Source organism: Erinaceus europaeus, chromosome 10 (assembly GCF_950295315.1).
Source record: "Erinaceus europaeus chromosome 10, mEriEur2.1, whole genome shotgun sequence".
In the NCBI taxonomy this organism is placed as follows: domain Eukaryota; kingdom Metazoa; phylum Chordata; class Mammalia; order Eulipotyphla; family Erinaceidae; genus Erinaceus; species Erinaceus europaeus.
This window is the reverse complement of record NC_080171.1, coordinates 32,026,046-32,053,261: the sequence shown is the minus strand read 5'-3', so window position 1 is coordinate 32,053,261 and position 27,216 is coordinate 32,026,046. Positions and strand designations below refer to the sequence as shown.

The window sequence follows — 27,216 nt, the reverse complement described above, 5'->3', positions numbered from 1 at the left end:
AAAAAATGCCCCACAGGAAGAATGCAAGGCAACTGAATGAACTTGAGAAGACCTGGAATATGACTTTTGATTCTGGGTCATAAATACCTGGAGCAGAGGAGGAAGAAGTGAAGGGGAAAGTGTCATGGAGGATGAACTGGAGAAAGAGATACACTTGGAACTGGGATTGTAGACCTGAGCTGAGCAAAGAACATATGAGAGCTGGACCAGCAAGCAGAAAACAATAACTAGGCAAGCAGCTGTAATGGACATTTCTTTTCAGTGTGTTTACACTGTCTCTGATTTAAGGCTTTAAACCCCATTTTCATTCAATTAATGAAAATGTTGGCTTTGTGGTAACCCTTGAATTAGAGATTTCGGTACTCATGTAGGCAAGAAACCCCGTATCAATTTGGGAGACATAAAGTCTCCCTGTAACAGAAGGGGCCAGTAAGTAATATTTTCAGCTTCAAGGGCTTCAAAGGCTCTGTCTTAAGCACCCCCTTTGGCATTTATAGAGAGATACAACAACAGCCACAAAGACCAGCTATAAGCAAATGGACATAGCTATGTGTCAATAAAATGCTGCGTTGTGAATTGCAAACAATCTCCAGCTGTCCCAATACATTGTCTTTTTGCTGCTTTTTCAACCATTTAAAAATATGACGCGACCTAACCTGTGTGGGACATGTCCTAAAACCCTCAATGGAGGCCTGAAACCATGAGTAGAACCAACCTCTATGGTCCCTGTTTATATTTCATGTTCTTCCTGCATACACATACCTATGATAAAGTCTAATTTATGAAGTAGACACAGTGAGATGTTAACAATAATACATAATAAAACACAGTCAACATAATGATAACAACATACAATGATAAAAGCTATGTGAATATGTTCTCTCTTTCAAAATATCTTATTATATATAATGCTTTCAGAACTCTGTTGACATTGGGTAACAAAAACCACAAAGCAAACCAAGGAAAATGGGATGAGGGTTCCCAAATAAACAAAGGGAGCCAAACTGGGGCTGGGTGGTGGTCCACCCAGCTCAGTATACAACATCATTCACAAGGACCCAGATTCAAGCCCCCACTCCCCACCTACAGGAGTGAAGCTACATGAGTGGTAAAGCAGTGCTACAGGTGTCTCTCTCTCTCTCTCCTTCTCTATCTCTCCATCTCCTCTCAATTTCACTCTGTCTCTAACAAAAAAATTTTTTAACTGTTTTTTCATTATCTTTACTTATTTATTGAATAGAAAGAGTCAGAAATCAAGAGTGAACAGGGTGATAGAGAGGGAGAAAGACAAGAGAGACAGCTGCAACACTGTTTCACCACTCACAAAGCTTTCCCCTTGCAAGTGGAGACTGGGGGCTCAAACCCGGGTCTGTGCACATTGTAATATGTGCACTCAACCAACTGTGCCACTAACTGGCCCTAAAAATGTTTTGTAAGGAAAAAATAATGGCCACCAGGAGCACTAGGTTTGTTGTGCAGGCATTGGGTCTCAGCAATAACCACGGTGGCAATTAAAAAAAGAATTTTTTTTTTTAGTCACTCACCATGCATAAAAAAAGAATTTAAAAGAGAAGCCAAAATTTCAAAGATCTGTAGTATCTGCCCTCCCATGCTCATGTGGAGAAGTTACATATGTCATTAATAAGCATCTTTTTCCGGATTCATCTGCTTCCTGTCTGTTTACTTGCCCAGCCTCTCAGAGTCTAGAGTGACGCAGGATGATTCTTTCTCTCCCCTACACCTCAAAAATAAAGACAGAACCTGTGACTCTTCTTCTGTTTCTTATGTTTAAACCTGTGTTCCTGCATGTTCCAGTGCACAAGGATCTGGTTCAAGCCTCTGCTCCCCACATGCTAAGAGAGAAGTTTCAGGAGCAGTGAAGTAGGTCTGGAGGTACCTCTCTTCCTCCTCCTCTTCTTCCTCTCTCTCCCCTTTCCCTCTCTACCTCCCCTTCCCTCTCAACTTCTCTCTGCCCAAAAATAAATAAGTAAAATAAAATAAAATAAAATAAAATACATATATTTTTAAAACAGTGTTTCTGGTGCACTCACTTCTATTACAGAAGGAGGAGGCTGGTCAGAGAAGTGAAGGGATGCTATGAAGATATCACAGATATCAGTGACATGTCAGCTGAGGCTGCTAGGAAGGAGCCACAGTAATTTCAGAAAGGGACCATGAGGGACACCAGCCAACAACTTGACTGATTATTACTCTGGTGAATGGTCACAGGACACATTATTAAGTGGAACAGATCCTCTCAATCCTAATCTGGCCACTGAAACCATTTCAAAGTACTCCATTCCTTTAGCTTGCTTAGAAACCGCGCAGCACCTGATAAATGGAGCAAGAATGAGATCTTAACTGTCCTGCTGGGCTCATCAGGCACCAGCCATGATTTAAGCAGAAATCCTCCTTAAAGGTAAAGCTTGCTTCCTCTCATCTAGGTGTTCTGGACACAGGACACACCCAATGTGAGTTGCACTTTGACTCCTTTCTTCCTTTCCCTTAGTTTTGCATAAAGCATTCTTTTCTGTTTTCCTTTCCCTTCCTTTTTTCTTTTTTTTTTTTTTTTTTTTGCCTCCAGGGTTATTGCTGGGGCTCGGTGCCTGCACCATGAATCCGCTGCTCCAGAAGGCTTACTTTTTTCCTTTTGTTGCCCTTGTTGTTTATCCTTGTTGTTGTTATTGCTGCCGTTGTTGGATAGGACAGAGAGAAATGGAGACAGCAGGGGAAGACAGAGACGGGGAAAGAAAGACACCTGCAGACCTGCTTCATCACTTGTGAAGCGAGCCCCCCTGCAGGTGGGGGAAGTGTTTAAACCAGGATCCTTAAACTGGTCCTTGGGCTTTGCACCATGTGTGCCTAACCTGCTGGGCTAACCACCCAGCCCTCCTCCTTTCTATTTTCTTCCCCTTAAAACGCATTATATGAATGTATTATTTTTTAATTTTATATTTATTTATTTATTTTCCCTTTTGTTGCCCTTGTTGTTTTTTCATTGTTGTTGTTATTGATGCCATCATTGTTAGATAGGACAGAGAGAAATGGAGAGGGGAGGCGAAGACAGAGAGGGGGAGAGAAAGATTGACACCTGCAGACCTGCTTCACCGCCTGTGAAGCAACTCGCCTGCAGGTGGAGAGTGGGGTCAAACCAGGATCTTTACACCAGTCCTTGCACTTCACACCACGTGCACTTAACCCTCTGTGCTACTTGCCCGACTCCCCCCCCCCCTTTTTTTTTGTTTAATGAGCAATACCAAGAGAAAGATACAGAGAGAAATGCCAGAGCATTGCTCAGCTCTGGCTTATAGTGGTGCTGGGGATTGGACTTGGGACCTCATAGCCTCAGGCATGGAAGACTTTTGCATAACCATCATGCTGTCTCCCTGGCCATGAATGTATTTCTATTGCAACAAATCAGAGAAAAATGGAACTAGCTATAATAAAATGTGATATCCTCACTTCCCTCAGAACCTCACTCTCTTCCCAGAAGTAACCACAGTTAGTTTACATTTTTGGTCCTTCTTTTATGCACTTCATATATCGATATAAAATAATCTCACTTCCATGTAAATGAATCATTCTACTATATCATATTTTACTTGCTTTTTAAAAACTCTACCTCTAGGCATGGTTACACAAAAGACTCTCATGCCTGAGGATTTCAGATCCAAGGTTCAATCCCCAGAACCACCATAAGCAAGAGGTGAGCAGGGCTCTGGTCTCTCTCATTAAAAAATAAATAAATAAAGCATTTTTTAAATAAAAATAAAGACTATGCCATATAGCAAATCTTTTATGATTCCTCTATTCCTATTTTTAATTTTTAATTCTGGTGTGTGTGTGTGTGTGTGTGTGTGTGTGTGTGTGTGTGTGTGTGTGTGAGAGAGAGAGAGAGAGTAACCAAAATACTACTCTGGTATATGTGGCACCTGGGACCCAAACCAGGAGCCTAAGGCATTGTGTCCGTTCACAAGCAGTGACGCAGATCTGCAGGTGTCTATCTTTCTCTCTCCTTCTCTATCACCCCCTCCCTTCTCAATTTCTCTCTATCCTAGCCAATAAAAATAAATTTTAAAAGGGAGGAGATGCCAGATGAAGTGGATTTATAATGCTGGCACCAAGCCTCAGCAATAACCCTGGAGGCAAAAAAAAAAAAAAAAATAGAAAGAATGATCAAGAGAGAAATAAATAATTGCCACAAGGGCTATTCTGGGGGCTCAGTGTCTACACTATGAATCCATCACTCCTGGCCATTTTTCCCTTTTTTTTTTTTTTTGATAGGACAGAGAGAAATTGAGAGAGGAAGGGTGATAGAGAAGGAGAGATAAAAGTAGACACCTGGGGCCGGGTGGTGGCGCACCTGGTTGAGTGCACACGTTGCAGTGCACAAGGACCTGGGTTCGAGTCCCCGGTCCCCACCTGCAGAAGGAGAGCTTTGCAAGTGGTGAAGCAGGGCTGCAGGTGTCTCACTGTCTCTCTCTCTTTATCTCCCCTACCCTCTGGATTTCTGACTGTTTCTATCCAATAAATAAAGATAATAAAAAAAATTTTTTTTAAGTAGACACCTGCAGACCTGCTTCACAGCTCTTGAAAGATTTCCCCCCTGCAAGTGGGGAGGGGGGGCTTGACCCCAGATCTTTGCACATGGCAGTGTGGGCACTCAACCAGATGTAACATTGTATGTCCCCCAATGAGAGAAATCTTAATAGAATCAGGGTAAAGGTCCTGGAATTCATTCCTCACCAATGAACATGATAGTAATGGAAGGAGCCATTTTTCCAAGGATTATACCCATGTTGTTTCCTCAAAGGCAACTCAAAAGTTGCCTGGGGTTTGGTCTACATCAAATCCTGATAAGTTCATGATGAGTCATAGAAATGGACCCATTTTCTCTGGGATAATAATAGATATGGTCTAGGTTAATCTCATTAATTTATAATCAAGTTACTCTTTTTACAATAAAGAATATATATGTAGAATTGTTGATATTAAAAGACATAATCAACAATAACAAAACTAGGACTAGGGAGATAGCATAATGATTATGCAATACAGACTTTTCATTGTGTATATATGCTACAATGTGCCCATTCATTTGTTGTTGGACACTTAGGTTGCTTCCGAATTTAAACTGTTATAAATTGTGCTCCTATGAACATAGGTGTGCACAGATATCTTTGGATGAGTGTGTTTGCTTCCTTAGGATACTAATGGAATGCTACCCAGCTATTAATGCTGAAGTCACTTTCTTCACCTCATCTTGGATGGAGCTTGAAGAAATCATGTTAAGTGGGATAAAGATGAGTATGTGATGATCTACTTGCAGACAGAATTTAAGGAACCAGGACAGAAAGGGGAAACACAAGTAAAACTTGGACTGGTTTGGTGTATTGCACCAAAAAAAAAAAAAAAAAAAAAGTGGTTTCTGGGGAAGGAGGGCAGGGAGAAGGATACGGGGAGAGGAGGCACTGAGGTACCAGTACATGATGATGGGAAAGGACCCAAGTTGCTGGTGACAGTGTTTTGCAGACACCTACCTGGTGAGATGGGAAATTGTGCCCATGTGTCAATGACTATAGTGTAAATCATTAACACCACCATGCATTAAAAAAAATAAACAAAAAAAGTCTTTTATGCTTGAGGCTCCAAAGTAACAAAAAAAAAAAAAAACCCAGGCTTAATCCCAGGCACCACCATAAGCCAGAGCTGAACAATGCTCTGGTAAAATAATAATAATAACAATGATGATGATAAGACAGCAATAAACTAGATTTACAATCTTGAGAACATTATGCAAGTTTTTGTTTACTAATCCAAGAAACACCCTGTCTGAATTAGAAATTGGGTCCCACACATTTTTTTTTCTTGATTCAAGTTCCATTTATCATTAGATAAAAAATAAAAATTGGGCAGTAATCAGATGTCACTGTAAACTTTTTTATAAAACACTTCAAATTTTCACTTGGTTGTTCAAGTTTAGTTATTGTAGAGACAAAACTCTTTTTAAATTTTTATTCTTATTATTTTATTGCCACTAAGGTTATTGTGGGGATTGCTGCCTCCATAGTCAATCAATCCATTGCTCCTGGTGACCAGGAGAAAACATGATGGCATCCAGAATGACAATCAACACTAGCCTCACCAAGTCTCAAGTAGATGGGCAGATATCCTAGAGATATATTTCCCAAGCTGAGTTATCCAAGATCTCATCAGTTAAAGAGAAAAAAAAAAAAAAAAGACGAGGGAGAGGGAGATAGTTTAATGGTTAGCAGGACTCGGACAGAAAAGAGGAAAAAAAGGACACTCAGAAGTAGTAATAGGTGTAGGTATGCCTTAGAAAGGAAAAGAAGGCGGGGCCACAGAAAAAAAAATGGGCAAGTATATATAAATATAGACAGATAGTTGTAGAAATATTAGTCAATCCATATCTGTGATCTTGGAAGAATTACTGCAGCTTCCAGTGGAGGGAATGGGAACACAGAACTCTGGTGGTGGGAAAGGTATGGAATTATACTCCTGTTATCTCATAATTTTGTAAATCAATATTAAATCACTAGTTAAAAAAAAGTTTCATGCCTGAAGCTCTGAAGTCCTAGGTTCAATCCCCAACACAACCGTTAGCCAGAGCTGAGCAGTACTCTGGTCTCTCTCCACTTTCCCTAATAAATACTTTTTTTTTTAATTTAAGTAGTCAATGAGGATTGGGCAGAGGCACATCCAATTGAAGGCATATGCTGCCATGCACAAGAACCCAGGTTCAAGCCCAGACTCCCCACCTACGGGGGGGGGGGGGGAGCTTCACAAGCAGTGAAGCATGTCTGCAGGTGACTCTTTCTCCCTCCCTATCTCCCCACCCCCTTTCAATTTCTCTGTCCTGTCAAATAAAATACAAAATATATAAGAAAAAAAGGGAAAAATAGTTTCTGGGAAAAGTGGATTCATAGTGCAGGCAGCAAGCCCCAGAAATAACCCTTCTGGCAATAAAAAAAATAATAAATAAAAAGTAGCTGAAAACAACAGAGATTGAAAACAATGTTTCCCAGATAACATTTTTAGGCAAATGTTAAGCTAGAGACAAGTAATACAACTCTCACTAAAATTACCAATAAGCTTTGGTTTCCCAATACACCTGCTTCTCTCATGCCCTCCCTCATGACTGCACCTGCCTCTCCAAACTATTTACCTGCAACCCTACAATCAAAAGGAACCAGAGCTCTAGTGATTATGTTTAAGGACTATTTAACCAATCCTAATGTTTCCTTCAAATATCCAATGTGAGGGTGAAACTGTGGAGCAGAAGAGAGACACAGGACGCTTTAGGAACAGTGACTGCTGGGGTGGGGGGGGGGATGAAAAGAGAGAAGGTACACAGCTCTTATGAGGAGAGAGATGTCTCTACCCACCCATGCAACCTTCGTGTCCATCCATCTCTCCCCTGACAGTAGGAAGTCTCTCAAGAAAGAGACTCTACACTTGGACATTTTCAGTAAAATTGAATCCCCAGGTTAACACTTACATTTCATTTGCTTGTAGATGGACTTGTTAGGTTCAAGCCAGTGCTAAGGAGAGAGAAGAAGAAAAAAGCAGAGATTATGAGTCAACTAACTGAACCGTGTGATGTACACGTTATTAATAACAGGAATTTTTGCAATTCTTTTTCTAAAGCACCTCCTTGGTCCCACAGATATTTTCAAGATGCCACCCTCTAAACATTAACATGGATGACCTGGCAATGATAACAACATATGTGGCAAGGGTGTAAATTACAGAGTTAGTGTTTTCTGAGTCATAGTTGAGTCATAAAATTGCTAGAGAGAGAGAGACAAGGGCAAGAACATGCACTTAAATGGGATGGTCTACTGACTCTGGTTGACTCCAAAGAATCAAGGTGATTTTTTTTTAATAGAATAGAGAGATTGAGAGGGAAGAAAGAGATAGATAACTATTACACTGATTCACTGCTAGTGAAGCTTCCCCCCTGCAGGTGGGGACCAGAAACTTGAACCCGGGTCCTTATGGATGATAACATCTGCGCTCAACTGGGTGCACCACTGCCTGGTCCCAGAATCTAGGTGATTCTTTTGAGTTCCAAGCAGTAGCATAAAAATTTTAGAACAGTGGCATCCATGAGCTCAGAGCAGCTGCCTAGTCCTTTGCCAGGCCCCTCCTTCCCAGTTACTGGGCCAGCCCTCACCTGGCCACATGCTGAGGCTAATTCTTCCTTTACTGCAGGAGGAACACATGACTTGAAATACCTACTTTTGATAGACCTGAGATCATCAGAAAGAAAAGCCAGCTCCAGTACAGAACAAAGAAGTCGACAAGCCTGAGTGACTTGGAAGTGTGGGGGCGACAGGTTTTTTAAGCTGGTGCCCTGCTGGCCCCAGAGGCTGCTTGCTCCACCTCATGTACAAGCAGCTTTTGAAATCTCTATGATGTCCCTGAAGTTACTTCGGAAATGTCAGGGAAAGCCACATCACCAACCAAGCTTTTAAGGGCAGTAAGAGATTCCCATGGGATATCGATTGGGAGGTCAGGGAGGAAGGGAGGGAAGCAGGGGAGATAGCATAGTGGTTATACAAAGACTTTCATGCCTGAGGCTCCAAAGTCCCAGGTCCACACCCCTACACCATGATAAGCCAGAGCTAGGAGGAGTGCCTGGAGCCTGGAGCCCGCCCTGGCAGAAGTTAATTAAAGAGTCCCTGAAGGAAAGGGAAAGTCAGCGATGAAGAAGGAGAGACACATCAGCTGCTTCAAGTGCAGGAGAGAGGCGTCTCTGCCCTCTGCCTGCAGAGGTTTTTTTATTTAAACACTTTTTGCCTGGATATAGTTGACATTATGTAAGATTATTTTCATTAACATCAAGGATACAGATGACATCATGTATAATTGTTTTCATTTACATCAGGAATTACCTTAAACAACATTATTATTATTATAGGTTATGTTTTCCTTAGAAAGTTCCCTAGGTCTGGGGCATCCTGATCTCCCCTTGAAAGTTTCCTGGGTCTGGGGTAGCCTAAATCTACCCCTGAAAGTTTCCTGGGTCTGGAGTAGTCTAAATTTCCCTTTGAAAGTTCCCCTGAAATGACCATCTGTGTTTTGACCATCTCCCTGTTCTGACCTTCTGTATGAATAAACATTTTTCTCTGGAACTAAGTCGAATAGCTTTTCTTCTTAACCATTCTTGGATGGGTCTAACTAGATCCTAGTAGGCTGTCCACCTAAAGAAATCTTCTGCTGTAGGGAGTTGGGCAGTAGTAGCACAGCACGTTGAGTGCACATGGCGCAAAGCACAAGGACCAACAGAAGGATCCCAGTTCCAGCCCCTGGCTCCCCAGCTGCAAGGGAGTCGCTTCACAGGTGGTGAAGCAGGTCTGCAGGTGTCCATCTTTCTCTCCTCCTCTCTCCATTTCTTTCTGTCCTATCCAACAATGACATCAACAACAATAACGATAACCACAGCAAGGCTAAAGCAAAAAGGGCAACAAAAGGGAAAAAAAATGGCCTCCAGGAGCAGTGGATTCATGGTGCAGGCACTGAGCCCTAGCAATAGCCCTGGAGGAAAAAAAAAAAAAAGAAAACCTTCTGCTGTAAAGTCAGCACACCCCATGGGGGCTCTCTTCTGGTTAACCTTTACATATATGAAAGTTCACTAACTTTTAGCTAATGAAAGTTTACTTACTTCTACCAATATATCCTAACATTAGTTATTTAACTACACAACCTAATACTCATCATGGATGCCTGTAAGTGGAAGCAGGGTGTTTGTGGGTGAGGGTAAGCAATAGGGCCTCTTTATATTTAGATGGAGATCACAGTCTGCCACTCATGCTACAAGCCACCCATAGTTCTGGCATTTGATCTGAATCCAGCTAGTAGAGGAGCTGTAATGGTGACAAGTAGCTCTTTTGCTGAAATCCTCTCAGTGGGTACAGCAGCTTCTGCTCCTAGGCCATTTTTAATCTTATCACACTCACTGCCATAATTGTTGTCACAAAGTACTTCTCCCAGGTATCTCCGTTTATTGTCCCCTGGTATTATTTGTGCATATCCAATATAGCCAATAGGTCTTTAAATTATCAGTGTAAGAAAAAGTAGCTTCAATTTAGTCTTAGGACTCCCTGCTTTGCAGTTAGCCCTAGCCTGCTGGGGCTGTGTCATACAGCAGGCCTGACTTTGCTCCTGCCAGAAGAGGATGGGGGGAGGGAGGAGGAGAAGAAGAAAAAAAAAAAGAAAAAAAAAAAAGAAAGCAGTATTGCTGAGTATATACTATATGACAGATGACTATTCCAAGAGTCCCATGGGTTCTTGCCATTGCCCCATTTACAGATGAGAAATCTGGAACTCTGGATGCCAAAGGACTGCCTAAGACCACATAGAGAAGAAATGGCAGAGCCAGCATGCCATGGGGTTGCAGGACACAGTCTTAGCCTTGGCTTTGTGACTTCTAATGGCTCAGTGTATTCTAAAATGTAGTCTTTTCCTTTTGAACAATTTCCTACTTTCTGCAGGAACTGAATAACAGAGGAGCTAAATCAGTAGTTTCCAATCTGGGATGTCAGATACCTGAAATCTTACAAAATAAGAAAGGCAGCAAGTGACAGCTCACCTGTGGGAGTGTGCATGTTAAGATGCTTGAGGACTTGGGTTCAAAACCCTAGGCCCCACCTATAGGAGGAAAGTTCCAAGAAAATCAAGTGATGCTGTGCCTATTCCGTCCACTCCCTCTCCCTCTGTCTCTCTCTGTCTCTCTCTCTCTCTGTCTGTCTCTCATTCTCTATCAAAAAGGGAAAAAAATGGACACCAGGAATGTGGAATCACAGAGGCACCAAGTCGCAGTGATAACACTGGTGGAAATAAAGAAGAAAAGGTGTGTGTGTGTATGTGTGTGTGTGTGTGTTTTGGTGGGACCGGGTAGGGGGGCTTCCTTTTTTAACTAGTTCATTCAACATCATAAAGACTCAAAGGAAACTATATTTCCCCTTGACCATTTTGCACAAGTAGAAAATGTTTCCAAAAGGAAGTCTCCTTGTTCCTAGTAAAAACTGTATAACCTCACCTTGGGAATCCTGTTTATCACTATCTCCTCCCATGCACACACTTTTAAATTGTGATAAAATACAGATAACATAAAATTTTACATATTAATCATGTTTCTATCTATAGGTCAATGGCATTTAAATATATTAATGTTGAAAAATTTTATCAACTCAGCAAGTCTCCAGGATCTTCTTCCTCCTGGGCCCTGTCAACCACCATCCTACTTTTGGCTATCATATCATCATCAGAAATTGAACTCTTTTTTTTTGGCACATTTGTAGTAGTACAGTAAAAATATATCGATTACATCATTTATTAACTTCTCAGTTCCACATCTGCAACATGAAACAGTAAGGCAAGTGGAATAGCTCACTTGGATAGAAGAATGCTTGGCCAGGATCGTGACCCAGGTTTTGAACCTAGTTCCAACTCCATTAAGCATTAAGAGAAGTTCTGGCACTGTGAACTCCTCCTCCACCATCACCCCCTACCATAGCTAAATTTTTTTTATCTTATAAAGTCATCTCAGAGATGTGAAACCCTGGAGAAAACAAAATTACTTAAAGTGACTTCATAAGATTAAGGACTTTTCAAAGCTAATAAAAGGCTGATAAACACATGGCACTTAAAAACTGCCCGTTATGCAACAAATACTCCCTAAATGCTTTCTTGTTCTTCATTCATAAATGCAGTTGCTTTTCTTTTTTATTAAATATTTATTTATTTATTCCCTTTTGTTGCCCTTGTTGTTTTATTGTTGTGGTTCTTATTGTTGTTACTGATGTCGTTGTTGGAAAGGACAGAGAGAAATGGAGAGAGGAGGGGAAGACAGAGAGAGGGAGAGAAAGACAGACACCTGCAGACCTGCTTCACCGCCAGTGAAGCGATTCACCTGCAGGTGGGGAACCGGGGGATGGAACCGGGATCCATCTACCAGTCCTTGCTCTTTGCGCTTTGCGCCACGTGCGCTTAACCCGCTGCGCCACCGCCCAACTCCCTGCCGTTGCTTTTCTTTCTTTCCTTCCTTCTTTCTTCTTTTAAAATATTTTATTTATTTATTTATTTATTTGTTTGTTTGTTTGTTTATTTATGAGAAACATAGGAGGAGAGAGAAAAAGCCAGACATCAGTCCGGTACATGTGCTGCCGGGGATTAAACTCAGGACCTCATGCTTGAGAGTCTGCTGCTTTATCCACTGCACACCTCCCGGACCACTCACTTTCTTTCTTCCTTTCTTTCTTTCTTCCTTTCTTTAATTATTTATTTATTTATTTTTATATTATAGAATTACATGTCAACAGGGGTTTGAGTCCACACCATTCCCACCACCAGAGTTCTGAATGTTCACTCTCCCCACTGCAATCCACCACAGCTCTCCTAAGGTTGTAGACATAGGCCAAACATCATCTCTACAACTATCTATCCACTTTATACACAGCTTTCTTTATTTATTTTTTCCTCCTCCTCCTCCTCCTTCTTATTAGAGTACTCTTCAGCTCTGGCTTATGTCAGTGCAGGAAATTCTATCTGGGACCTTGGACCCTCAAATATGAACATCTTTTTGCATAACCATTACACTATTTCTTCCCAACAAATACAATTTAACTGGTAGACTTTTCCACAAATGGGGCTTTCAATATATGACATTCGTGGAGGATAATAATAAGGGAGACCTCTGAAGATTAAATTATATCTCTAGAAATAAATAAAGATAAGATAACATAGAATGAAGGCATGGAAACAAATCATAGCATCCAGAAATCAAGATAAATTGCTATTGTTCAGTAGAGGCTTGTAAGTCTGAAACAAAATATGTTTCCCTAGCCTCTTTGCTTGGAATTCTCTGGTTTTCTTATACCATCTCTGCCTAACCTCAACTTAACTCTCTAAGTTCTCTCTGCCTCCGTGGGTGACTGGGAAGTTTCATTTCGTGTGCACGCATCAGTCAGTTTCAAGGGGCTGTGAGGAAGTTCCTAGACTAGGTAACAGCTCAGCAAGAATGAGTGCCATGATGGATTGGCTATGTCTGCCACACGGCAATGGATTAAGTGTGTCTGCCTAGAAGCAGAGGGAGTATTTACTGCATGCCTGCAAGGTCCTTGCCATCTGTGGCCTAAATAAATTATTTACTCTAAATTAACTGGCCTCTTTGTTGTCCTACAAAATATACCATGCAGTTTCTGATCAGTTCCTTCCTTCCTTCTCCTACCAACCTATTAACACTGTACCTTTGTTTTTATTTTATTTTATTTTTATTTAATTAGAAAGAGAAATCAAGAGGAAAAGAGGAGCTGGGGAGAGAGAAAGAGAGACACCTGAGAGCTGGAGAGATAGTATAGTGGTTATGCAAAAGACTTTCAGGGGGCTGGGCGGTAGCACAGTGGGTTAAGCGCACATAGCGCGAAGCACAAGGATCGGCTCAAGGATCCCAGTTCAAGCCCCGGCTCCCCACCTGCAGGGGAGTCACTTCACAAAGTGGTGAAGCAGGTCTGCAGGTGTCTGTCTTTCTCTCCCCTCTCTGTCTTCCCCTCCTCTCTCCATTTCTCTCTGTCCTATCCAACAACAATAACAGCAAATAATAATAATAACAACAACAAGGGCAACAAAGGGGAGAAAATAGTCCCCCAGAGCAGTGGATTCGTAACGCAGGCACCAAGCCCCAGCAATAGCCCTAGAGGCAAAAATAAGTAAATAAATAAATAATTCATTTAAAAATTAAATTGCAAAAGATTTTCATTCCTGAGGCTCTGGGGTCCCAGGTTCAATCCCCAGAATCACCATAAGTAAGAGCTGATTAGTGTTTTCTCTGGTGTGTGTCTCTCTCCTCTCTGTTTACCTCTCTTCTCTCTCTCCCTCTCACCTTTTAAAATATTTTTAACTTCATTTATTTATTTAATTTAATAGGACAGAGGAACTGAAAGGGGAAAGGGGGATGGAGAAGGAAAGAGAGACACCTGCAGCACTGCTTCACCATTCATGAAGCTTTCTTCCTACAGGTGGGAACTGGGGCTTGAACCTGGGTCCTTGCGCATGGTAACACATAGACTTAACCGGGTGTACCACCGATTGGCCCCATTCTGGTATCTCTGTCTCTTTCCTTCTCCTTCTCCCTCTCCCTCTCTCTCCCTATCTATCTATCTTATCTCTATATCTTTCTCATCAAAAATAAAATAAATATGACATAGAGACTAGCCTGTGGCCCAGCAATTTCTTTATTATCTAACTTTTCAATGTGAACAAAGAACAAAGCAAGGACTTTTTTCAATGTGGAATTATATAGATTTGAAAAATAGGAGAAATAATATTAGCAACCATAGTCAGGAAATTGGGTCAATCAACTGTGATCAGATGACTCCGGTGATAATAGATGGTTCAAACCCCCAGTCCTGGGGTGTGGATCAACCTGTCAATGCCTATGTCCAGCAGAGAAGCAGTTACAGAAGCCAGAGCTCTCATCTTCTGCACCCCATAGAGGGATAAAGAATAGGGAAACTTCCTATGAAGGGGATGAGATGTGGAACTCTGGTGGTGGAAATTGTATAGAATCGTACCCCTCATATCCCACAATTTTGTCAATCATTATTAAATCATTAAAAAAATCACATATATATATATACATATATATATGTATATATATGTGTATATATATATATATATATATATGAAGCAAGCTCCATAATAGAATAAACAGTGTGGACCCAGGATCATGGGTGTGGCTCTGTCCATACTCCCAGAGGGATGAAGACTAGGAGTGCTTTCAAGGATGAATAATAGGAGAGCTTTCAAGGAATTGTGTAGAATTATACCCCTCTTATTCTATGGTCTTGTCAATATCTCCATTTTATAAATAAAAAAATTAAAATAAGGAAAATAATAGTGTGAGGAAATATTTAAAACATTACATTTATGTGTGTGCCTGCAGTGAAAAGGGCTACAAAGGTTACAGTGGTTATATCTGGCATATGAGTTTTACGTCAGTTTCACTTTTTATATTCTCTGTGCTTTTGTTTTTGCCTGAATTTTTGATAGTTATTACTGCTTTGCAATTTAAAAAGTAAATATGGTGTCCATAATTTAGTTTCTCTTTATCAACAGTTAATGTAACTGTAGTAAAGTCATAGGTGACTATTCCATCCTTAAAACTTTGATCCAAAAGACTTTCTGATGGAGTACTCAAAAATAAGATCCTAAACAAAAACAAATAACCTCAGAATGGTTTACAGGATATAACTGATCATTATTCCCTGATGAGCAGGGAAGGTTCTGGGAAGAAATTTACTTAAAGTGATATTACATTTTCTAAAACCACAGCGCTGCAAAGATCATTGATCAGGATAAGTGTCTTAGATGGTATTTTAAGAAGCTCTGAACTAATGAGCAGTATTTAAGTTACTCTTTGAATATTAATATAGTCAACATTTATAACTTAAGAAAGTCATTTTAAATTAAAACATAAGTCTAAGGTTTTCTAAAATGAAATCTGTAAACTTAGATATTAAATAAGAGCAATCCTTGAAAAAAAAAATCCTAGTCCTCACCTGCTGAGTCGGAGGTGGTGGGATGGGATGGGGTGGGGTGGGGGATGGTGAAGCTTCAGAGAGAGATGAAGCAGTACTGCAGGCATCTGTCTCTCCCTCTTTATCTCCTCCTTCCCTCTCAATTTCTATCTCTATCCAATTAATTTATTAATTAAACAAAAAACTTTTTAAAAAATTAAGAAAGAAAAGAAACAGGCAATGAGTGTTGGAATGTCTGACGGGACCCTTGGGTTAGAGCAGTCCTGAGACACAGAGGCCACTGGCCAGGCAGACAGGGAACATGGTAAGGGTGTGTTATGAAGCAGAAGAATTTAATCTTATTAAGAGCCAGCAGTCTACACTGGATGCAGGACTCTTTCAGAAATTTCTCTCCTCTATTTATCGGCTGCCCTCTCTAAACCTCTGGGAAATTCCAGGCTAAAAAAAAATTCCTGACAATTCATCTTATAAACATCCTGTTTTCAAGATATCCCCAGCAACATGCAAGGGATAGAAAGATAACTCCATTTGCTGACAGACTTCTGCAGGGAAACACAGTGTCTCTGGGCAACCAACACAGGGTTCACAGCCCAGTAAGATGATTGTGCTTATGTGGGCAGCTACAGGGGAAAAGTTCAAAGAAAATTAAATCAAGGAGCTAGGTGATGGTGCATCTAGTTGAGTACACATGTTACCACATACAAGGACCCAGGTTCAAGTCCCAGTCCCCAGCTGCAGGAAGGAAGCTACATGAGCAGCGAAGCAGTGATGCAGGTCTCTTTCTCTCTCCCTCCCCCTTCCCCTCTCCCTTTCCTATTAAATAAAAACAAAATAAATAAAGATTTAACAAAAAAGGGGAGGATATCAAACTGTTCCTGATCTCTATAAACCCACAACACACACGAACCCAGTAATGACTCACTGTTCTGTACCTTTTTTTTTTTCCAGTTTCTTTATTGGGGGATTAATGGTTTGCAGTCGACAGTAAAATACAATAGTTTGCACATGCGAAACATTTGGGGATTAATGGTTTGCAGTCAACAGTAAAATACAATAATTTGCACATGCGAAACATTTCCCAGTTTTCCACATAACAATTAAACCACCACTAGGTCCTACCTTACCATCATGTTCCAGGACCTGAACCCTCCTCCCCACCCCAGAGTCTTTTACTTTGTTCCAATACACCAACTCCAGTCCAAGTTCTGCTTAGTGTTTTCCCTTCTGATCTTTTTTTTTCAACTTCTGTCTATGAGTGAGGTCATACCATATCCATCCTTCTGTTTCTGACTTATCTTACATAACATGATTCCTTCAAGCTCCATCCAAGATGGGGTGAAAAAGGTGAATTCACCATTTTTAATAGTTGAGTAGTATTCCACTGTGTATATAGACCACACCTACTCAGTCACTCATCTGTTGTTTTTCCTGTACTCTTATTTTCTACATATTCTTCTAATAAACTATTCATAGTTACATTTTGTAACTAAATAATATTACTCCATAAAAGAGTAGCCCCCTCCCTAGCTAACTAGTACAGTGCCCAATAGGCACAACTCACTGTGATGAGGAATGAAATGGTAATACTATTTTCATGTGTAAAATGTTTTAAGTGGCTACTAAGATCACAAAATCTATATTAGTCCCAAAATATGTATTAATTTGTTTGAACTCTTACTAGCTGGAACTATTAGCTATTCTTTTGACCCAGAGCACCAAGAAATAATGACTGAGATAGTTGAGGAGTTGTAAACCAAGAAAGTTTGGAGACTTCTGAAAGTATCAAGTAATTAATGTGCTCTCTTTTTTATGTAACAAAGAATTACCATGTATCTTCGAAGAATATGCCATTATCATCTAAATGCATTTGTAAAACTTTGGAATGGTGTACACTCAGCTGACACCAGTGAGACTAGGTAGTAGAAGCAAACAGGAATTCAGGGGTGTTGAGCAAAGAGGTTCACCTGAGGTTCACAAGATGAGACTAGGATCACTCCAGGAACCCAACAAGCCACAAGTGAGTGCAAACCCATGTGGCTCATGGACAGAGGAACTTAAGAGATTCCTGAGGCTAAAAGTCCACACCTATTAAGGAGTGTCTGGTACCACTTCAGCTGTCTGTCAGTTAAAACACCACTTACAGTTTGAGTTTTATCAACAAAAAGACTGCTGAAGGGAGAATAACTTAAGCATCACCAATTTACAACTGTAGTTCTCCACTGCTGTTGCCCCTTAGGGGCTGGAACAGCAATAAGGAAGCCATATACTGACATGGGGGGGGGGGCAGGGAGCTGACCATGTGACTCAGGAGAAAAATCTATAGTCCGAAGCCTTCTCACATTGTTCTTTTGATAAATTAGGAAAAAGGGTGAACAATTCCCTCAGAAATCAGGCTTTATTCAGAAACACAGCCACAGAGCACAGTTTGACTCAGCTCCAGCTGGGGGTGGGGCAGGTATTAGACCCAGGACTTCAGACCTTTGGGGCATGGGAGTCGCTTTGCATAACCACTGTGCCATCTATCCCCCCCACCCTGTTTTATCTCTTGGTCTAGAATGAGTGATAAGCAATCTACTTATAGTTTTAAAAAAAAAGCCTCAGGCTCCCATAACCTGCAGGGAAGATAAAGAAGTTAAGAGGGGGGAGTCGGGCTGTAGCGCAGCGGGTTAAGCGCAGGTGGCGCAAGGCACAAGGACCGGCATAAGGATCCCGGTTCGAACCCCGGCTCCCCACCTGGAGGGGAGTCGCTTCACAGGCGGTGAAGCAGGTCTGCAGGTGTCTATCTTTCTCACCTCCTCTCTGTCTTCCCCTCCTCTCTCTGTTTCTCTCTGTCCTATCCAACACGACAACAACAACAACAATAACTACAACAATAAAACAACAAGGGCAACAAAAGGGAATAAATAAATAAAATAAATATAAAAAACTTAAAAAAAAAAAAAAGAAGTTAAGAGGGTATAACAGCCACTGTGCTTCACCTCAGGGATTGATATGACATTAAAACAACTGTTAATTTTCACAACTGTGAACTCTTAAGTACTTGACTTAGACATAAGTCAGTCCATGCAAGTGTGATTAGTGGATTGAAAAATACAGAGAGAGAAAGAGAGAGAGAGAGAGAGAGAGAGACCTCATAACACACCAAATACAATGATTAAACCAAGAAGAAACATTGGAGAAATTAACCAGAACAGAATTCCAGATAAAAGGCCCCAAAAGATATAAGCACATAAGAATGAGGACAATATCCAAACACTAATTGATGCAGTAGTTACAGTAGTGAGGAAATCTTTTGAAAGTATTATCATAAAAAATGTGGAAACAACAAATGAGACTCTGAAAGAAAACACTAATTATCTCGAGGTATTCAGAAAGCTGAAAGCTGAAATAGCTGAGCTAAGAGCACAACTAGCTGAGCAAGCTAATTTAGTATCAGAACAGAGTAACAAAACAGTTGAGCTACAGAAACAGAGGGGAGAGAAAACAGAATAAGTGAAGCAGAAAATGAACTAGCAAGATCAAGAATGAATTAGAGAAAACTAAGAAAGAAGTAAGATATCTCAAAGAGAAATTCAGGGGTGTTAATCATAAAAGAAACCATGAATTCAGGATTGGATTGTGGTATACCAGGTAGAACACATGCATTACCATGTGCAAGGACACAAGTTCAAATCCCTGATGCCCACCTGTAGCGAGGAAACTTCACAAATGGTGGAGCAGAGCTGCAGGTGTCCTATGTTTTCTTAAGCTTTTTACACATATCAGTGCATTGCATGAAAAATAAAGTTAAAGAAAAACAGCTAAACACATCACCCAGAGGATAAAGGTGGATTTCATGGAATGCTGAGTGAAGAGGAAGAGACTCATACATAACAGACAGACACAGAATCCATTTAGGCTCTGGGGCAGCTCAAATGTGCATCCAGTAGGCCTGAATTCAAATCCCAGCTCTGCGTGCATTCCTTGTGCAGCCTCCAGTAAATTCCCATATCTCCTAATTTGTGGTATGATTGTGATGTTTTCATGGGATGATTCATTTCAGAAGCCCTTAGAACACTGCTTGAAGCAAAGTGGAGACTCACTAAGACCCCCCCAGGTTAATGTAATGGCAGTTCTCAGTGCCCTTCTTTCTCACTATTTTCCTCCCTCAATCCCACCCCTCTTGGTCTGCTCTATTTATAAAGAGGTCATTTTCCACCCTTCTTCTCAGTCTTTTCAGTTACAAGTTGGACAATGAAGCTCAGTCTTCTCTCCTCCTCCAACCACTTCTGCTATGCGTGTATGTACAGGTAGACTACATGGCTGAAAACTAACAATCATGATGTGATGTGCTAGGTGCTTAGAGATAAGTCTGAGGAAATTTATTGCCTTGCTATTTACTTTTCAACTGCCACTTGGAATATGTTGGGCAATATGCCAGCTCCCCCCTGCTTAACGCTGTGGTCTATTTACATAATCACTGTTTTACCTGAGACCCACCTTGCCTGCAGGGCACTGGTTTAATCCCACTGGTTCACACTCTCTTTTCCCTCTGTCCCCTCTCCTAGTCACATCCTGTTTTCCACTGTTTAATCCCCACTGGTTTGCGCTTTTTTCCTTCTCCCCACCCCCTATCCTACGTACTTCCTCTTCCCAAAATTTCCACCTCAGGAGATATAAAGGGCAGGATTTTCTAATGAAGAGATTAGATAGATTGCACTGCATTCTCTCTCATCAATAAAGATTGAACTGTGTCCAGCTCAGCGATGAGTCCCTGGTCATCTGTTTCCTGCTTGAGAAGCTAGCCCGGCAAAAATACATGCTATTTTTAAGTCATTATTATTATTATCATTATCATTATTATTATTACTGGATATGGACAGTCCCTCAGAAAGGCAGGAAGGATAACCTGAGTTTGTGCCTGATTTATTGAGACCTTTGCTTCTTCAGCTTTCACTTAAAACAAACATTACCAAAACTAAGGCAGCTAAGACCTAATTTCTGACTCCATTTAATGAATAAAGGTGGTTAGATGAACCATAGCATGCATGTTCTTTTAATATCTTATTTATTTTTATTGCTTACTGTATTGAAATGGAGAGATATTGATAAGGTAGGGAGAGAGAGAAAGAGGGAGAAGTAACTGCAACACTGCTTTACCACTCATGAAGCTTTTCCCCAGCCAGTGGGGGCCAGGGCCTTAAACCTGGGTCCTGGGGAGTCGAGCAGTAGCACAGCGGGTTAAGCGCACGTGGCACAAAGCTCTAGGACTAGCGTAAGGATCCCGGTTTGAGCCCCTGGCTCCCCACCTGCAGGGGTTTCGCTTCACAGGCGGTGAAGCAGATCTGCAGGTGTCTATCTTTCTCTATTCCTCTCTGTCTTCCCCTCCTCTCTCCATTTGTCTCTGTCCTATTCAACAAGGATGATATTGATAACAACAACAATAATAACTACAACAATAAAACAACAAGGGCAACAAAAAGAAATAAATAATTTTTTTTAATTAAAAAAAAAAAACCTGGGTCTTTACACATAATACCATGGGAGCTCAACCAGGTGGGCCACCAGTCAGTCCCAGAGCATGTATCTTTGCATGACTCCACAACACCAAGGCCTCACGGTTTCCCTTTCCCTCTTATCATTAAAATGTAACATTGGGATCTTCTTAGAGGAGGAGTCTCTCAGGTTACTAGACTCTACTGCAGGATAGCAAGTTGACCCTCCTCACTCACTCCCACCCCACAGCAACACCTGACTACTAATGGACAGGTGCCAAGAGGATAAATACCTCTGCTCCCTCACCTCTTGGGTCACACAACTCCTGAACTTCTTGTGGTATTGAGTTCAGGTGACTCTCTACAGGACATTAGTGACGTCTCACACTAGCATGGCTGCTTCCCTTCTTCCTCCCACTCCTATATCCCCCTACAAATCTTTACCCGAGAACATTTTCTTCTTTTTTTTAACATGTTTACTTGGATGTTATTATTATTATTATTATTTTCATTTATTTATTGGAGAGACAGCCAGAAATTGCGGTGGGGACTGGGGGTTTGAACTTGGGTGCTTACACATTGTAACACCACCTGACCTCCATGTTTACTTGTTTTAATTTAATTTATTTTGTATACAATGGAGCTACTTTTTTCTTTTTCTTTTTTGACCAGAGCACCGCTCAGCTCTGGCTTTCATTTATGCTGGTGCAGGGGACTGAACCTGGTACCTGGGAACCTCAGTCATAAAAGTCTATTTGTATCACCATTATGTTATCTCCCTGTGCCCTGAGAACATTTTCTTATGAGACTGGAACTTTTATTTTGGGACCTGCTTCTGGGAATCAGATTGAGAATAGCAACCTAATTCTCTGTCAAAAACATGACTTCAGGTGATACGGAAAATCATTTCTTTGAAAAGTTACTCCTATAGTCTTAAATTTGAATGTAGACTTTTGCAAGCCCCATTAATCCCACATTAGGAGGGTTTTCTGTTTTGGAAATCTAGTCTGACTCCATTTCAAGCCATTTCTTAAAATAAATTTATTCTGGCCAACAGTTGCTTGAAGAAAAGGGGGGGCAGGTGGTAGCACAGCAGATTAAGTGCACATGTGAAGTGCAAGGACCGGTGTAAAGATCCCAGTTCGAGCCCCTGGCTCCCTACCTGCGGGGGGGGGGGGTCCACTTCACAAGCAGTGAAGCAGGTCTTCTGTCTTTTTCTCCCCCTTTCTGTCTTCCCCTCCTCCCTCAGTTTCTCTCTGTCCTATTCAACAACAACGACAACAACAATAATGATAACAACCATGATAAACAACCATGGCAACAAAAGGGGAAAAATAGTCTCTAGGAGCAGTGGATTCATAGTGCAGGCACCAGCTCCAGCAATAACCAGAAAAAGGGGGGAGGGAGAGAGAGAGAGGGAGAAAGAAGGGGGAGGTTGGAGAGAGGGAGGAAAAGAAAGGGAGGAGAGAGGGAGGAAGAAGGAGGGAAGAAGAGAGAGGGATTGAGAAGAAAAAAGGATGTGTGGGAGGAAGCTACTCAAAGAGGCTGAAAAACAGAGAGAGGCCTAAATTCTTCAGTTCCTAATTTCCTTATCTGAAATCTAGGGGTGGCATAGGGGTGGATGATTTCAGGAGCCCTAAGATTCCATCAAGTCTCAGTCTATATTTTGTGAATCTGAAGAATAAAAACATTGCCAACAAATGTTTCTTTGTAGTTTTTCTAGGGCCAGCTGTACTTAGCTCCGAGAGACCATTTTTCTCTACCCTATGATAGAAACAGTGAATGTCTTCCATGCTTTTCTAATTTGGACTTGTTTGAGGGAAAAGAGAGAAAGAGAGAAAGAGAGAAAGAGAGAAAGAGAGAAAGAAAGAAAGAAAGAAAGGAAGGAAGAAAGGAAGAAAGGGAGAGAGAGAGAGAGAAGGGAGGGAGGGAGGGAGGGAGGGAGGAAGGAAGGAAGGAAGGAAGGAAGGAAGGAAGGAATGAAGGAAGGAAGGGAGAGGGAGAGAGGGGAGAGGAGGAGGGAGGGAGAGAGGGAGGGAGGAAGGAAGGAAGGAAGGAATGAAGGAAGGAAGGGAGAGGGAGAGAGGGGAGAGGAGGAGGGAGGGAGAGAGGGAGGGAGGAAGGAAGGAAGGAAGGAAGGAAGGAAGGAAGGAAGGAAGAAAAAAAGGAAGGAAGGAAGGGAGAGAGAGGAAGGAAGGAAGGAAGGAAGGAAGGTAGGAAGGAAGGAAGGAAGGGGAAGGAAGGAAGGGAGGGAGGGAGAAAGAAAAGAAAGAAAGAGGGTGTGAGGTGATGACTTGTGACTAAGTCTATTGATTTTTTTTTTTTTAATTTGGCAGCTACTGAGATCCAGAAGAAAAAAGGAAGGAAATGCTTTCAAGATAACGTAACCTGGGTTATCTTCGAATGTCTGGCTTCTGTTAAAATTGATGGAGCCTATAATTATAGAGTAAATCATACACCTCTCTTTATTACCTTTCTCAAAACTCTTGGTGCCCTAGACCAGAATCTATGACCCAGAGAAATGTCTTAAAATAGCCAATGAATTGTTAAACAAAAATGAATGTACCTTCTAATCATGAGATCACTTATTCCCCCCCCCCCATAACCAGATCCAAAAATCCAACTGATTCCCACCACAGCCCTGAAAGGTGGCTTGATTCTCACATCTTGTGGTGACAAAGCCCCAGAATAACTCAGTCCCTGAACCCTCTAGTCCACAGATAACATATCTAGACCCTTTGGCCTCAGTGAGGGAGAAAAGAATACCATTCAGATAAATACAGTCTAGATAGTGTTCTGGGAAGCAATGTCAGAGCTAGTCCTGGCCAGTAACAGTGGCTTTCACTTCAGTCCCAATAAAAAGTCTGATACAGGCACAACTGCCACAGTGTCTGGAGATGAGATACATTCCAAACCTACTGTCCATCTGGAAGCCAATCTATGTTCAAAGCCTCTTCATTGCCTTCAAAGCCTTCATTGGTTGCTACTACTTCATTCTGAAATGTCCTGGCATCTAGGGTCTTGGGATTGGAGACATAGAAGTAACACAATCAGGAAAAGAAATACTAGTGGAAACAGCATGGGGAACAAGAGGCCTAAGAAAACTGGGGGCCAGGTGGTGGCATACCCTGTTAAGCACACATAGCACAAGGACCTGCGCAAGGATACAGGGTCAAGCCCCAGCTCCCCACCTGCTGGAAGGAAACTTCACCAGCAGTGAAGCAGGTCTACAGGTATCTTTCTCTCCCTCTCTATCTCCTTCTCCCCTCTCAATTTCTCTGTCCTATCCAATCAAATTAAAAAAAAAAAAAAAAAAAGGCCACCAGAAGCAGTGGATTTGGAGTGCCAGCACTGCATCCCATAGATAACCCTGGAGGAGAAAAAGAAAAAAAAAAAAGAAAACATAAGTACCAGTCACCCTCCCCCCTTTTTTTTTCCCACAAAGAAACAAATTCAGTGGAGCTAGTCAGTGGTACACCTAATCGAACACATATGCTACAATGCATAAGAGCTTGGGTTCAAGGCCCTGATCCCCACCTGCAGGGCAAAAGCATCACAACTGGTGCAGTAGCACTGCAGGTTTCTCTGTTTGTGGAGAGCCAAACCCAACATGTCCAAATTTTATCACCTTTGTCCCAAACCCATTCTCGTGATACAGTCTATTTGGTAAGTCTATTTCTACTTGGAACTCAAGGATGAGCAGGTGAGAAGTCCAAATTCTCTGCTGGAGAGGCCCTGAAAACTCATGCAAAGGTAGGCCCTCCAGGCTGTCCCCACCCCTGTATCCTCTCCCAACCAGCCCCATCATGGTATGTCTGAGATCCCCTCCCCCAGACTAACCAGCTGAATAAATATGAGTGCACCCAATCAGCACCACGTCTTACGGAAAAATTATCCCACTATACCCTGCTCACATTCTGGGGGGGAGGTGCCATTCTGATACATCCAAACCTACTGCCCCAGTTCCTCTATTGTTCCCACCTGCAGGCAGCCTCCAATGAGTATATTACCTCCCGTGGTAATTTCTATCCTCATCTGAACCAAACCCAGGAGGGTGCTACCACAAGCCATGGCTGTGTTCCCTTTTTTCCTAACTCACACAGGGAGGAAACACCAGCTCTCTGAGTCCCACTGAGTTTATTAGGTCTGCTTCTGGGCCCAAACATGACAGCCAGACAGTTCCTATATTTGCTTCTCTCCTCACTAAAATCATGACACCCCAGTTGGCTGAGTGCCTTTCAGATTGCTACCTGTCATTCCCAGGTACCCATCCCTTCACAAGGGAGGACATCAAGTCTTGACAGTTCCGAGCAATCATTTCAGTTCAATAGCCAGATTCTTCTTTCAAACAAAGGAATATGACCAAAAAAAATCTGTTTAGTGTTTGCACCTTAGCCACAATCGAACCACTAGACAATCTATCTGACCTTCCAGTGTTATGATAGTGCCATAGTCCTTACACTCAGGAGGACCTAGATCCTGTCCTAAAGAGACACATTACAGCTCCAGAACCCCTTCCCCAAACAGACATCCGTGCAGGCTTGGTGTTAGACTCCTCCTGAGACATAAAAGCAAAGCGAACTCATTGAGTAAACAAATCTATGACCAGTGAGTTCAGGCCTGCGCTCCCTCATAGGTGCTGCTTTGGTTCTTGGTAAAGAGTGTCTGTGAAGCAACTGTCCCCAGAAGGAGAAGCAGCCTTTCCACAGCAGGAGCAGCTGGTAGGACATAATGCTGTCTGGTTCCTGGCACTATCCCCAGAGTGAGCCTCACATCATTGGATTGTATTTATTTACTTGTTTGTTTGATAGAGGCAGAAAGACACACACACAAGATGGGGAGGAGGGGGACCACAGCACTGAAGAGTCCTTCAATGTGGTGGGGGCCAGTCTCAAACCTGAGTTATGCATATGGCAAAACCACGCATTTTCCAAGTGAGCTATTTTGCCAGCCCTAAATGTCTCTATTCCGCTTTGTGTCCTCCCCAGAGATGCTTCTAGAAAAGGCAAATTGCACAAACACAGAGTGTCTTTCCCCAATACGAGGAAAGCTCACTAACTGGCTCCTTAATTCTAGCTGCCAACATAAACACTTCAGGGCTGACTGTGTTTGGAGCGAGGAGAGGCTAGAGTTTAGTGTGTCCTTGCATTTGGGATGCCTAGCTGGTCCTCGTAGAATAGGGCTTGTGGGGGAGGGTGACACACCTGGTTGGGCACCATATGTTACCATGTGCAAAGACTTGGGTCCAAGCCCCACAGTCCCCAGCTGCAGGAGGAAAGTAGTGCTGCAGGTGCCATATTTTTCTCTCTCCCTCTATCTCCCTCACCCTATGTCTTTCACTATTCAACTGAGTAAGTATATAAAGGAGGAGGTGGTGGCACACCTGGTTGAGTGCCCACAATACCATGTGTAAGGACCTGGGTTCAAGCCTCTGCTCCCCATCTGCAGAAGGGAAGCTTCACAAGTGGTGGAGCAGGTCTGCAGGTGTCTACTTTTCTCTCTCCCTCTCTATCTCACCCTCTCTTCTCAATTTCTCTCTGTCCTTTCAAATAAAATAGAAAGGAAAAGAAAAAATGGTCAGTAGCAGTGGATTTGTACTGCTGGCACCAAGCCCCTGGGATAACCCTGGTGGCAAATATATATATATATATATGGCATATAAGCTCTGTGGCATCTCATGGCTACAAGATACAGATGCCCAGCATAAGGGAGGAACTGCCTCAGAAACTCTGCTACATTGCTGGTGGGAATGCAAACTGGTGCAGCCCTTCTGGAAGAGTGTATGGATAGACATTAAGCAATTATCAATAGAATTACGTTATGATCCACTCTTAAGTATTTATTAAATGGACACTGAAACACTAGCTCAAAGGGATATATGCACCCCTCTGTTCATAGCTACATTATTCACAATAGCCAAAGAGTGGAAGCAGCCTAAATGCCCACCATCAAATACTGGCTAAAGAAAGTATGGGATTGTTCAGCGGAGAAGCAGCTACAGAAGCCAGAACTCCTACCTTCTGCTTCCCAAAAGCAACCTTGATCCATACTCCCAGTGGGGGAGAAGTGATAGGATGAGGATAAGAGGGCTCTGCACTCCAGCTCCATCAGCACTCAGAGAGAGAGAAGGAAAAGGAGAGGGACATATGGAGGTAGTTACGTTGTCATGAGTGACTTGG

At 42.0% G+C, this 27,216-nt stretch overlaps 1 protein-coding gene across 7 annotated transcripts in view; it reads right to left on the bottom strand.

Moving 5' to 3' along the window:
• FRMD3 (FERM domain containing 3) overlaps positions 1-27,216 on the bottom strand; it is a 358,746-nt gene that overhangs the window by 131,200 nt on the left and 200,330 nt on the right. For all 7 annotated transcript variants that reach the window (XM_060199507.1, XM_060199503.1, XM_060199504.1 and 4 more), the window contains one exon: positions 7,520-7,562. In XM_060199507.1, the coding sequence (XP_060055490.1) occupies positions 7,520-7,526 (7 nt within the window). In that variant the 5' untranslated portion in view covers positions 7,527-7,562. The remainder of the gene's footprint in view (positions 1-7,519; positions 7,563-27,216) is intronic.